Source organism: Halichondria panicea, chromosome 10, assembly GCF_963675165.1.
Source record: "Halichondria panicea chromosome 10, odHalPani1.1, whole genome shotgun sequence".
NCBI lineage: Eukaryota > Metazoa > Porifera > Demospongiae > Suberitida > Halichondriidae > Halichondria > Halichondria panicea.
The window spans coordinates 165,590-179,166 of NC_087386.1; the positions used below are offsets into that span (position 1 = coordinate 165,590).

Genomic DNA, 13,577 nt, shown 5'->3' on the forward strand with positions numbered 1-13,577 from the left:
TGAGGAAAGCGCTTTAATTAGCTAACAAGATAGCACAAGAAGAAAATATCGTGCTACTATATACGCCCACTCCACTCACATCTGGCCTGACTATACGCCCACTCCACTCACCCCTGAACTGTGCAGCTCTGAGCAGAGTCTCCACATGAAATGGTTGGAATAGGAATTCCCCGGGAGGGCCGTGTACTCCTCCCATGCCTCCATTGGCTGTTAGTTGCCTCTTGACAACAGAGTGGACAGTGTGGACCAACTCACGAGTTACTCGCAGTCTCACACGGTTATCTTGTTGGACTGGTATCTGATCCAATGGTTTGTTCATTCCCTGACTCAACAGCTCTAGCATGGAATCAACATTCTGTATGGGACACACACTGTCCACAACCTCCACATTATCCACAATGCTACAAACTTGCGACTCCTTCGTGGTGAACTTGAGTATCGGTTCCTCTACGTGGGGGGTCTCCACTAGCACTGCAGGGGGTCCAGCAATCTCTCCACTGATCTTCTTGGAATAACTATTCTTCCCAGACACTAGTACCTTTTCAGAGTTAGTATTCTTGATGGTTGGTTGTTGTTGGTTGTATCTCTTTCCTTCGTGTGATGGTTTGATCCATCTCTTGTTGGCATCTTGCAGCTTCATGCTTGTTATTCCATTGTTACACAACATATCATCATTCTTAACAACACCTCCCCATCGCTGCTGCTGGGAGTTGAGCATAGGCCCAGGGGCTAATGCTGGGTACATGTAGTCCTGTCTCCCTGTGGCAGTCCTCATATCAGAGAGGTGGTGGTTGCCTAGTCCTGTACTCTGTCTCCCTCTGAATGCTTGAGTAGGGCGAGGGGAGGGTCTACTGTAACCTGTACGAACTAGCGGAGTGGTTAGTGCGTGGGGGAACTGCATGTGGAGACTCAAGCCGCCATTCATATGGTGTTGTACATTGTCTGTAGTGGAGCTGTCAATACTCTGGCCGTGTTGAGCACTTTCCTTACTTCCATCGATTTCTGTTTGATTATCACTTGAGCTACTCTTGTTAACAGGAGTTTTATTCTCGCTCCTCATGGTTTCCGTTGGAAGGTGGTAACTATTCTGTTGATTCCATGCTCCTTCTGTCCAAACAAACTCAAACTCTTCTTTGTTCTCTCCTATCCCAGTTGACCCTTGACCTTCGTCAGTGAACGCTATCTGTTGGGGCACACAAGTATCGGCTGAGTAGACACGCCCACTCGATGAGGCCACACGCCGCCCACTAGATGGGGCCACACTAGACGTGGAGAGGACTGGTAGGGAACTAGCTGACAACACTATACCACTCTTCCATCGACGAAATACCCTGTCACAAATATAAACCAAATATGCATTTAATATTGAGTACCTTTGTATCTTCCTAGCACTCTGCTGTCGTGTGTGTAGCTCTCTCCGCACTTGATGACCCCTCACTAGCCTGAATAATAGAACTACATAATATAATGTATTCAATGTGTGTGTTCACTTTTGTATGAGTATTGCTGATGTGTGTAGATCTCTCTTGGTGACAGTGAGATGGTCCATCCAACCATGAGTGGCCTCGGAGGTGGCCTCTCTCCCTACTATCTCTCCATCTTTATCCAGATACCATGGTGATATACCAGCAGGGTACCAGTCAGGGCCACCATTGCCAGCACCATAAGCCTCTGAGTGAGACAACCTCCTCACCAGATGGGGATGCAGGGACAATGCTGCTTGCCTGCACACACAACACAGCACATGATAGAGCCACATACACACATGTCCTGTATATAGTGATACCTGAGTTTAGCCTGCAGTGCTATAGCCTGGGAAGGATACACCTCATGCAGATCTAGACTGCTGTCTTTGTGTACACTCACAATAGAGCCCATAGCTCTAGCTAGCTAACTGCATGCACTAGTACATAGGGCAACATCATAATTATAGGTGAGAGGAGGTCTCATCAACACATTCAACATGACACATTCAACATGACAACAGGGAGGGTTATAATTATAAAACAATGAACATTATACAATTAACAATTTAAGTGCCATTATACTAATTGTTAGTCAGTGCTCTCCTCTTCTTTGACAGAGCTTAGTCCGAGCTTTTCTCCAAACCATTTTAAGAAAGATTTCTTGGCTGGTATCTTCTTGGCTGGTATCCGTGACGATCGTCGTCTCTTGTTGACCACCATTTCCCCATCATCTTCGTGGCTTCTCTTGCGACTTGTCTCCTCCCCCACTGGACTAGAGGGAACGTCAGGAACACGAGTGGTCATCACTGGGCTAGGAGGTGAGTGATAGCTAGCATGGTTAGTCTCTTGTGACTTCAATGGAGTAACTGCAACATTTACAGATGGAATGTTCTCTTCATCACCTTGGACTTGGCTACGGCTTAGCACAGGGGAGCTATTTTGTATCATCAGCATAACTTCACTGACTGGAACAGTAGATGACCTCTCCTCACAAACTACTGCACTCGCACGACTGTTCTGAACATTAGAAGCCTTGTTCCCCACAGCCACCTCGATCATACCGCCACTGCGTTGTCTGTCCTCAGCTGGATCAAAATTCGATTCATGTCGATAACTTTTGACTGTACTTCCAGAACTAATGTTCACATGCTCTATTTCATTAGAAGTCTTGCTCCCCACAACCATCTCGATCATACCGCCACTGCGTACTCTATTCTTATCTGGATCCCAATTCGATTCGTGTTCATAACTTTCGAGTGTACTTCCAGAGCCAGTGTTCACATGCCCTATTGCAACAACCACCTCGTTTAGATCACCAGTGCGTAGTCTGTCCTCAGCTGAATGAAAATTCGATTCGTGTTCATAACTTTCGTCTGTACTTCCAGGAGTGTGATTAGAGCTCTCTGGCTGGAGGTTGTTTAGTGCTGGTGCGTTGTTTAGTGCTGGTGCGTTGTTTAGTGCTGGTGCGTTGTTTAGTGCTGGTGCGTTGTTTAGTGCTGGTGCGTTGTTTAGTGCTGGTGCGTTGTTTGGTGCTGGTGTGGCAGTTTGGAACTGATTAGTGCGTTCCCTGGATGACAGTGGATACTTGTTGAGCTCTTTGTTGGGGAACTTGCTGGCCCCGAGAGTGCCTTTAGCAGCTCCTGACATTAGCTGTGGTTCATTCGATACTCGTACAGGGGCTTCAAACATTTCTCTTGATTTAGCAGCTGTGTAAGAGCTGAGAGAGGACGAGGTGGATTCGTGTATGTGTGGGATGAGTGGAGCTGTTGGTGGTCCTTTGTTAACTGGGAGTTGTGGTTCATTCGATACTCGTACAGGGACTTCAAACAATTCTCTTGAGTTAGCAGCTGTGTAAGAGCTGAGAGAAGATTGGTGTACGTGTACATGTTGTATGGGTGGAGCTGAAGGTGGTGCCTCACTGACTGGGGGAGGGTAGAGGCTCTTGCATGATCCTCGCACACTTCTCAAGGATCCTCCGGCTCCATTGTGAGGTCGTGGGTATACTGGGTCCATAGTGTAGTGGGCATGAAAGGGCCTCTGATCACCATTGGTAGGAGTGGGGGTCTTCTGTAGTGAGTTGACAGGTCGACCAGTTCGCGTTGTGGTAGTGCCTTGTGTGAGAGGTGTTTGCACGAGGGGGGAGGACTCTTGGTGGGGGGTACTGAAGCTATGTGGGGGGTGGGGGCCACGTGGGGGGCGTGACATCCTGGGCTCCACCTACAGAAAACACTCATAATTAATACAATGCTATGACAACCAGGTACTACCTGAGCCGGCTGTGATGGTATGTGTAGGCGTGGCAAATCTCCACTGCCAAATGACATCTGACGTTCCAATGCTCCAGCAGATGATGGTGCCAGTGGATAAGCCTGTTAGAGCAATAATTTAATAAATATTAATACGTATGTTACACGTACCGTCCTGTACTCTTCCAGTAGAGCTGCTGGCTTGGCCAACTGTAGCACTCGAAACAAGTCCTCCAACAGATCAGTATTGTCCTCAGTGATACAGCCATGGCATTGCAGCTCATCAAATAGTTTAACTCCACTGATGAGTGCATCTTTGCGTCCCTCTGGGGTGGGGCAGAGTGCTACTAGGATCTCAAGATGATCATCCTTCAGTTCGTTACTTATTCTGACAAGGACGCGACTGAAAGCCCCCTTCTGCTTATCAGAGGCTACGCAACGTGTCACAATCACCTCAGGCTCTTGTTCCAGCACTTCTAGACGAGGGTAAACACGACGAAATCGCTCCAATAGTTCTAGCAAATCATGGGAGTCATCTAATGTCTCCAAACATTCCTTGAGTGTGGCTAGGAACTGCTGAATGGATGGCGATATCTTCTTGAGCCCCTTGAGGTACTTGATGTTCGAGTGGCGAATGTTGCTCTTGACTGAGGGTGAGAGCCGTGAACACGACAACAGCTTCTCCAACTGGGAGGGTCGGATCTTGAGACACAGTCTCGCCAGAAGCTTGTCCAGGCCGTTCAAAAGCATAGCGGAGAGAAAGCTTTGTGTTCTTGTATAATTATTGTTTACAAGGGATTCCCCTAATGCAAGGTGGCAGTTGGGAACGCCCCTACAATTTCGGTACCTTATTTGCGCATGCGCATCGAGGCATAATAATAGAAAACAGATGAGCGACCTTTACCACACAAGAAAAGCGTTATTCTAGCTGGTGTTTATCTCACACACAAGCCGGCCCCGCACAGCACCCCCTTGGCCGAGGTATGTATGAAGCTACACTATAGACCTCACTATATACCTGGGTGTGCAGCATGGCGGACTGCCTCACAATGCTGCGTCGCTACAACACTCAGAAGAAGGAGATTGTGGAGAGGGAGAAGCTCATCATATTTGATCAGATGGCGTGGCCTCGTAATGCCAAGACCAACTACCTTATATACAGGTGTGTGTACTGTGTCCCCTAGCCACACCCCCTCACCCCCCCCCCCTATAGGACGGGACAGGGCGTAGGTCCCAGGGAGTACTATACTCTAGAGTCACTCCTCTTCCTGCTCAAGAATGTCAACCTCTCTCATCCTATGTACGTGCAGAGAGCAGGGGTGAGTGTGTGTGTGTGTGTGCGTGCGTGCGTGCGTGTACTGTGTGTGTGTGAACCCACTCTCCCTGTATATAGGCTCAGAACATTCCTGTCATCAAATTCCCAGATCGTAGGGTAAGTGGTGTCATGTGTGTCACATGTACACGTGTGTGTGTGTGTGTGTGCAGGGGCTGTTGTCATACCTCAATGGAGAGACTGAGACATCTGCCAGTATTGACAAGAGTATCCACCTTGAGATGGGTGCCCCAGCCCCAGGTACCTCACTATAGTATCCTCATACTCCTCACTCACTCACTCGTGCTGCAGTCTCCAAGAGACCTAATGAAGAAAGCCATTCTGAAGGTGTCAAGAAGCCCAGGCTGGTGAGTAGTGTGTGTAGTGTGTGCCTAATCATATCTCCCCTCCCCCCTAGGCTGAGGATGTGCTAGCTGACAAGGTAACCATTAGTACTATAGCTCTTACTATGTGCTGTTTGTTATGTACCAATGTAGCAAAGGCTCAAGGAGAAGTTGGAGGGGAGAGGCCGCGGTGGTGCTCTGACCGACCAGCTCAGATCACTGAGTGAGGCTATGTCCATTGAGCAGATAGCTGCCATTAAAGCAAAGAGACTGGCTAAGAAGAGAGCAACCATTAAGACGGATGATGACATGACAGGAGGAGACAGGACATTCTTAGATGACACCACTCGACAGATAATGAGTAAAGAGCGTTCTCATAGGTCAAGAGTGACTGCATTACAGAGCTCAGGCAAGGTGAGGTGTCTGTCTGTCAGTGGTGGGCTGTCTCTTATCCTTCTCTGTAGATATTCACCAATATCTTCAGTATCCTGCAAACAGTCAAGGCTAGAGACGAGGGAAAGGGGGAAGCCCCTGTCATTCAGCAGGAGAGTCAGTTGACCCGCAAACCAGCTCCACCCACTCACGGCTACAACAGATATGGACAAGAGAGGTTCACTAATGAAGGTACATACTTATTAATACTGTGTGGCTGTCCGTAATGAAGGTTAACTATGTATACGGTATTATTGTCTGCAGATACTGGAGACTTCAAGATTGACACCTCGGGGACCTACCATGGCATGACACTCAAGTCCATGACCGTGAGTCAGTATACCAGGACCATCAGAACTCTAGTTACACAGACAACTCTAGTACTAAAAACCCAGCGTTAAATTGAGCATCTTTGAAAGTTCCGTTGGTCCAATAACGTTAATTTTATGATTTTATGAAAGGTTAGAGAGAGGCCTCTCGGATAATGTGTTAAAATCCAAAGTCTATTTTTGGCCTGTTTTTGACAAAATACCATGGGCTATATATAGCCCATGGTGTTTTCCGAAAAAAGGAAATTATGGCCTGTTTCAAATTTGGAATTTGAGCATACCATCTGAACGGGCTCCTTCTAAGCTTTCAGAAAATTGAATTTGGAGTCTACTATTCAGTTATTTTATGCCCCCCCCCCTCTTGCAGGAGAGTGTCACCAAATCAGCTCCCACTAATCACAAAGCTCTCACTGACAAGACACAGCAAATCCCCCCCAAGCCCAGTAGAAAAGGTACGACCCTCACACCCACACACACTCTTCACACACACACACCCACACACACTCTTCACACACACACACACACACACACACACTCTTCACACACACACCACACACACACTACACACAGACCACCGCTCCCGTACTCCCATCCTAGTAGTACCAGCCATTAGCACAACCATTATCAACATGATCAATACAAAAGACTTTCTTGAGAGCTTCAGGTAATGCACACACAACAGCATGAATGTTATAATAATGTCTTTAACCCCTCGTAGGTATGTGTCACTGGAAGACAAGAAGTTATCGGGAACCAAGAAGGTTAACGACATGATCATCCACCGTAAGAAACCTCATCCTTCCATACCAGGGCAAACAGTGTCTATCCCATACCGTGTGACCGACCAGCCTCTCAAGCTGTCCCCTGATGAATGGTTGGTATGACACATCAGTAATGGCTGCTATAATATAGTGACTGCAGGAAACAAGTGGTGGGTGTGTTTGTGGCTGGTCCGATGTGGCAGTTCAAAGGTTGGCCAGGATTGACCGGAGACGGGTCCCCTGTCGAGATATTCACAAGAAGTGAGCAGCTGTGCTCTAATATCAGACTTCCTCATCAATTGCTGTTATTCACTTCCACTTTAATTGATACTTCCTGTCCTTTATTGTCTGGGGTTACGTTTTCCCTTGGGAACTTTATGGTTGACACGTACACACACACACACACACACACACACCACGCTCAGTTAAGGCTTTTCATGTGAAGTTTGACGAGCTGAAAATGGACAAGAATATTCAGAAATGGGACATCCATATTCTACCAGTATGTCCCCCTACCCTCACAAAGCCACACCCACTAACCCCACCCACCACACACACACACAGATTAGCAACAGTAAGAGACATCTGGACAAAGCATCTGTCCTTAAGTTCTGGGAGACATTGGACAGGCAAGTATTCTGATATTATTATACCTACAATTCTAATTACCCACCCACCCTATGTGCAGGTTTATTGTCAAGCACAATCCAGAGTTGAGATACTGAGAGAATGAACACTATAAACACTTATAGACTAGTTCATAATTATGTTGGTTGTCTCCGCACACACACACACACACACACACACGTGCACTGCATGTTTTTGTAAGACGGCTCTTTCTGGTTATATTCAAATATAAATTATTTATCATTGTACAAACTAACAACTGCAAAACACAATCAATTGATTACATGAGAACACAAAATGATATTATAAGTATAACATGAGAGTATACAGTACATTAGTCTACACCATATGAGCTAGTCTAGGTCTTTCCTTAAGATGGTGGATGAACACAGTGCTGGAGCTGCTCTCAACTTGACTTCCACCGCTGTAGCCATAGCGACTGTTCCCTTGGTAACTAGGGGTGTGGTCCATGCTGGAATTGCTTCGTACAGGTGGTGGATGGTGCTTTGCTTGTAGCGTGGAAGATCGTCCTAATCGTGGACTCTTGGACACAGTCTCTGTGAGTGAGGCGTTGCTACGAGGCGGTACAGGAGGTACGCTCCTGGGGGTGTGGTCAATAGAGGTGCGGGGGAGGTGGCCATTGGGTCTTGTACGATTAGGGGGGGGAGTGAAGGTATTGGCTCCAACATACAGTGATTTACTGCTAGTGAGGGGGCGATGTCTGGGGGGCGGTTGAGGGGGCGGCATGGTGTCTTCACTCTTGAGTTGAATATGGTCGTATGGGTTTCGTTTCTTCTTAGTAGGAGACTCATCTCCTTTGGTTTTGCTTCGCACCTCAAGTGTTTGCAGACAGCTAGAGAGAAGATCCAACTCGGGCCCAAGCACTGGGTTGCTGCTCCCTTTATCCTCCATTAACTGGAGGTATGCCCTATCAGGCCCAAGCACTGGGTTGCTGCTCTCTTTATCCTCCATCAATTGGAGGTACTCCCTCGAATGAGTAGTGGTCAAAAATTGCTCAGAGTCTTGGCTGCAACAGTGGCGATGGCGGATATCATTCTCCAGATTCGGCATTGACTTGCGGCTCTCCTCTTTGGCTGGCATGCGAGTACTTCGTTGCTCCAGAGATACTGTCTTGCTCACTGAGGACTTGGACTTCTTCAAAGAGTAGCATTTGGGACACCTCTGATGATTAGAGCTAGCACTGTGTGAGGAGGAGGAGCTGGATTTCCTTGAGAGGAACTCTTTAGTAGGGCTTCTTGGCGGCAGTGGTGGAGCAGGGAGACTGTAGTCCTTCATGCCAGCATCTCTGTCCTCATTGACACCATAGCTCCGTCCCACACGAGGGGGCAATGAAGGAGGGTTACCACCAACAAACACAGGGGAGCAGTCATTGGAGGATGGGTCAGAGAGGTCACGACAGTCTGACGAGACTGATACTGTTTGGGAGCGTTTAGAGGGCACAGGGACCAGATAGTCAGCAGGGTCAGCTGGTAGGAACGATGGAGTCGTGTGGATACGCTGCAATGTTTGTGCTTTCATCCTCTTCTTGGCTTTGTTCTCGCGTTGTATGCTTTTACGAAGTTCATTTAATTGATCGTCCAGTTCATCGCTAGGTGTTCTCTTGACATTAGCCGCCCCCTCACCTGTGGGACCTTTGACCTCTGTCTCATCAATATACGCATAATCAGGGTCATCCTCATCAGAGCTCTCCACTGGGCGAGCTGGGAGAGGTGGCGGGGAACTGACACCAGGACCAAAACGTCCAAAATATGAATCTTGACTGTCAGGGAAATCAGTCCAAGAGGTACGTTGCCCTGGTAACGGTTGTGACAGTGCTGTAGAGCCGAGCCCTGTGCCATAGGTACTGAATCGTGCAAACGAACTTGTCCTCTTAACGACATCATCAGGTTGTTGTGGCTCAATGCGCCTCTCCCTAGACTTGAATGACTTTGTTTTGCGGCTAGATCGTTTTGTTTTGCCTCCCCCTGCTGTGACGGAACTGGTCAGAGAAATCTCGTTAAGTTTCTGAGGGTCTCCAGGGATAGACTCGAGAAGACGAACATTCCACACTTTGAGAATTTGAACTGCTTTTTCCTTGTCTGTGATAAATTCAAACTCCATAGGAGGTCCAGAACCACTCACTCTGTGTGTGTGTGTGTGGGTGTGTGTGGAGGTGTGTGTGGGTGTGGAGGGGGTGAATCATGTATATAGTTAATAGAAAACTGTAGACACAGCGTTAAATTGAGCATCTTTGAACGGCCATAACCGTAGTTCCGTTGGTCTAATAACGTTGATTTTCTGATTTTCTAAAAGCTTAGAGAGAAGCCTTTCAGATGACGTGTTAAGATCAACGTCTATTTTTGGCCTGTTTTTGACAAAATACAGGCCAAAATTTATTTTTCCGAAATTATGGCCCATTCCAAATTTTGGATTTGAGCCTACCATCTGAACGGACTCTTTCTAAGCTTTCAAATTGACCACCAAAACTCTAGTTAAAATTATATAGAGCTAATTCTGAAAATGAAGGTGATCCATGCAGCGTTAAATAGAGCATCTTTGACTGACCTTTTAACAATGAGCAGTAAGTGTCCCTCCTTGCCACGGTGGTAGAGCTTGGAGATGTTCTTGGTAGGCCAGTGATGAGCAATGGCCCCCGTCTTCCAGTGGAGCACCATGGCAGAGGAGGTGATTGAGAGCAAGTACTGACCAGAGTGGCCAATCTCCAGGGCACTGCGATTCTTGAGCAGATTCACAGGAAAGTATTCTGTATGTGTGTGAGTGTGTGAGTGTGTGTGTGTGTGTGTGTGTGTGTGCGTGCGTGTGTGTGTGTGTGTAGACAGCTAGTGAACATTCCATGCATACCCATCTTTACTTGAGGAATCACCACCAACTAATCTCTTTGCATTTACTGGGAAAGCATGTGTTTGTTGTGATTCAATTACCATTCCCAACAGTCTGTAGTCATTCCTAGTCAACTAAGCATGAGTTGTTACAGCTATCCAAACAGCCACTTAGCTAGTCGTGCACATTACCCCCTGACCACGCGTGCACACTACCCCCTGACCAATACCTGTGAGGGGAGACGATGTGCTGAGTGTCTCTACACTGGGCAATGCTAGGAGGTTGAGTACTCGGAATGCTTCAGTCCATTCCTCTCTCTCTACCATAGTGGCACAGCTGAATGTAATGACAGGGTCCTCCCCCAGAACAAGCTGTGTGGGGGTACAACATAAAGGTAATGTAATGACAGGGTCCTCCCCCAGAACAAGCTGTGTGGGGGGTACAACATGACAGGGTCCTCCCCCAGAACAAGCTGTGTGGGGGGTACAACATGGATCGAGGGGGGGTTTACACAGTCACACACTATTGTGACCTAAGCCAGTGTTTGATGTCCCCCACCACTTGCCTTATTAGGAGCAGCCATACCAATGCTAACAAACCTGGCTAAGTGTAAGTCAAGTGGCTACATGTGACAGCTAATCATATCCTCTTTGTTTGTACATATCACTAACTTGGCTAACACAAATGGAATCTCAATAATCCATGCAGCAAATGGGCCAGAAAGAGCTCATCAAAAGACTGACCATTTCTCACATTTCTCCCCTCCATACCAGTGCTAACGAGCATGTAGTCACACCTGTGCCAGTGTACATACTCAACCCAGCTAATAACTATATTCATGACTTGGTAATCACCCCCAGTTACTCACAAACACCTGGTGTACGCTAACACCACATGACTTACCTCGAAGGCATATTTTGTTCTAGAGGGTTTGTCCTGCACACTCCATACGTCAGTCAGTCGAATAACCTCGAGGCTGCTTTTAGAGCCATCAGAATCAAGCAGCTCCACAGCCTTGCACTTGTGATGGAGGCTATTGCTGAGCAGCACGTATTTTGGTTTATACCCCTGCAGGAAGAGTGTACATAGACTGTCACAACCATTAAAGATAAGAGTACCGTGTATAGTTATACAGCCAGTACAAGCAGTATGCAGGAGTAGGTCAACTACACTGTGGGAAATGAAATACAATACATGTGCATACGGAAACAGCCACCAGTGGACCGGTAATGACTGGAAATAGCAGCAATAGAATAAAGGCCACCATCTGGATACTAGTAATGTGATTATACAGTACATACACTTAACATTCCTAGCATGTCATGGCAGCCTCCAGGGTCTCAAGCTAGAGGGCCATGTACTATACCCAAGCATGTCATGGCAGCCTCCAGGGTCTCAAGCTAGAGGGCCATGTACTTACTATACCCAAGCATGTCATGGCAGCCTCCAGGGTCTCAAGCTAGAGGGCCATGTACTATACCCAAGCATGTCATGGCAGCCTCCAGGGTCTCAAGCTAGAGGGCCATGTACTATACCCAAGCATGTCATGGCAGCCTCCAGGGTCTCAAGCTAGAGGGCCATGTACTATACCCAAGCATGTCATGGCAGCCTCCAGGGTCTCAAGCTAGAGGGCCATGTACTATACCCAAGCATGTCATGGCAGCCTCCAGGGTCTCAAGCTAGAGGGCCATGTACTATACCCAAGCATGTCATGGCAGCCTATAAATTTATTATACAGGGCAATACTTATACTGTTAGGTCACATCCTGTGGTGAACTGCAAACAATAGCCTAAACAGCTACCATTGATATTGCCCCCCCCCCACATACACACACTAGTCTCCCTCCACACACACACACACACACACACACACACACACACACTAGTCTCCCTCCACACACCCACACACTAGTCTCCCTCCACACCCACACTAGGTAACCCAGTGCCTATTAGGATCAGTAACAATTGGAGTAGCCTATAGTCAATGAAATTAGCACCTATTGTAGAGCCTGTTGTATAAGATGTGTAGCCCAATAAGTGACTTAATTGGTGAGAATTACACTCATGAATTCTTCTCACACCAGCAGGGAGAACATGACAACCTTGTTAGACTTCATGATGCTAATAAGATACTCGCACTCCCCTCAGACACTAGTACTAGTGTGTGTCTAGCTATAGATATAGTCACGCAGGCAAGTTGCACACCAGCTCAGTGTGTAGTCACGCAGGCAGGCTACACACTAGCTCTGTGTGTAGTCACGCAGGCAGGCTACACACCAGCTCAGTGTGTAGTCACGCAGGCAGGCTACACACCAGCTCAGTGTGTAGTCACGCAGGCAGGCTACACACCAGCTCTGTGTGTAGTCACGCAGGCAGGCTACACACCAGCTCAGTGTGTAGTCACGCAGGCAGGCTACACACCAGCTCAGTGTGTAGTCACGCAGGCAGGCTACACACTAGCTCTGTGTGTAGTCACGCAGGCAGGCTACACACCAGCTCAGTGTGTAGTCACGCAGGCAGGCTACACACTAGCTCTGTGTGTAGTCATGCAGGCAGGCTACACACTAGCTCAGTGTAAACATTAGCTCTGTGTGTGCAGGTATATGGACAGAACAAAGACTAGTGGGTTAGACGCTATAATAATCCCAGGTGACAAACACACACACAAACACACACAATGACCACTCTATTAAATGGTTACTATTATTCTACACACGTGTGTGTACAAGTTTCTGTATGGTGTGAGGCTTACCCCAAACAGACCCCTTTTCTTGACCTCAAGCAATCCCTTCTTGATAACGTCTGACATTCTGTATCCTACCTGCACACATGGGGTCAGGTCATCAGTGCATGCAGGACAGTGTATGATGTGCCCACTGCAACTCTAGTCAACTATGCATGCACCTTGTTTATTATCACTCAGGCTGGGAATGTTATGAAAACTACAGCCTCTAGTTTAGTATCAACTCACCAGAGCCAGATGATTTGATGATGATGGCTGGCACAGATGAGTGGTGTGTGTGGAGTGTCGTTACAGTAGCTACACAAGAAGATCTCTCTGACCACAGGTACGGAGCTAGCTAGCTGCTGCTAGGGCTTGTAAATGGCTTGTAACGCATCACATTTGTACATACTTGGAGGTGTGTTTGTCATGAATATCATAATTATTAATGAACCTATTTTGCGCATGTGTGACAGATTATGTTATCTAGATTACTA

General features: G+C 47.4%; 4 protein-coding genes across 6 annotated transcripts; 1 reads left to right on the forward strand and 3 right to left on the reverse strand.

The window, feature by feature from the left end:
* Window positions 1-13: 13 nt before the first annotated feature.
* On the reverse strand, window positions 14-1,920 carry LOC135342439 (uncharacterized). Its single transcript, XM_064539169.1, has 4 exons — window positions 1,787-1,920; window positions 1,491-1,724; window positions 1,374-1,442; window positions 14-1,331 (listed from the first exon to the last, which is right to left on the reverse strand). Exons 1-4 carry the CDS (start codon window positions 1,876-1,878, stop codon window positions 14-16), a joined length of 1,713 nt encoding a protein of 570 aa, XP_064395239.1. The 5' UTR covers window positions 1,879-1,920.
* Window positions 1,921-1,957: 37 nt separating this feature from the next.
* On the reverse strand, window positions 1,958-4,524 carry LOC135342417 (uncharacterized). Its single transcript, XM_064539146.1, has 3 exons — window positions 3,884-4,524; window positions 3,734-3,835; window positions 1,958-3,683 (listed from the first exon to the last, which is right to left on the reverse strand). Exons 1-3 carry the CDS (start codon window positions 4,460-4,462, stop codon window positions 2,055-2,057), a joined length of 2,310 nt encoding a protein of 769 aa, XP_064395216.1. The 5' UTR covers window positions 4,463-4,524; the 3' UTR covers window positions 1,958-2,054.
* A 61-nt stretch (window positions 4,525-4,585) lies between these two features.
* Window positions 4,586-7,750, forward strand: LOC135342422 (parafibromin-like). Its single transcript, XM_064539154.1, has 17 exons — window positions 4,586-4,693; window positions 4,743-4,874; window positions 4,926-5,031; window positions 5,106-5,144; window positions 5,198-5,285; window positions 5,337-5,392; window positions 5,443-5,466; window positions 5,522-5,782; window positions 5,833-5,992; window positions 6,065-6,129; window positions 6,497-6,581; window positions 6,700-6,793; window positions 6,848-7,003; window positions 7,051-7,151; window positions 7,316-7,392; window positions 7,455-7,519; window positions 7,579-7,750. Exons 2-17 carry the CDS (start codon window positions 4,744-4,746, stop codon window positions 7,613-7,615), a joined length of 1,545 nt encoding a protein of 514 aa, XP_064395224.1. The 5' UTR covers window positions 4,586-4,693; window position 4,743; the 3' UTR covers window positions 7,616-7,750.
* Window positions 7,710-13,506, reverse strand: LOC135342420 (serine/arginine repetitive matrix protein 1-like). Of its 3 annotated transcripts, none has more exons than XM_064539151.1 (6): window positions 13,330-13,506; window positions 13,111-13,175; window positions 11,262-11,426; window positions 10,588-10,729; window positions 10,083-10,281; window positions 7,710-9,660 (listed from the first exon to the last, which is right to left on the reverse strand). In XM_064539151.1, exons 2-6 carry the CDS (start codon window positions 13,165-13,167, stop codon window positions 7,857-7,859), a joined length of 2,367 nt encoding a protein of 788 aa, XP_064395221.1. In that variant the 5' UTR covers window positions 13,168-13,175; window positions 13,330-13,506; the 3' UTR covers window positions 7,710-7,856. The 3 variants fall into 3 exon arrangements, with proteins under 3 accessions (XP_064395221.1, XP_064395220.1, XP_064395222.1); XM_064539150.1 differs by having other exon boundaries at window positions 13,111-13,179; window positions 13,330-13,505; XM_064539152.1 differs by lacking the exons at window positions 13,111-13,175; window positions 13,330-13,506 and having other exon boundaries at window positions 10,588-10,830; window positions 11,262-11,404.
* Between the last annotated feature and the right edge of the window lie 71 nt (window positions 13,507-13,577).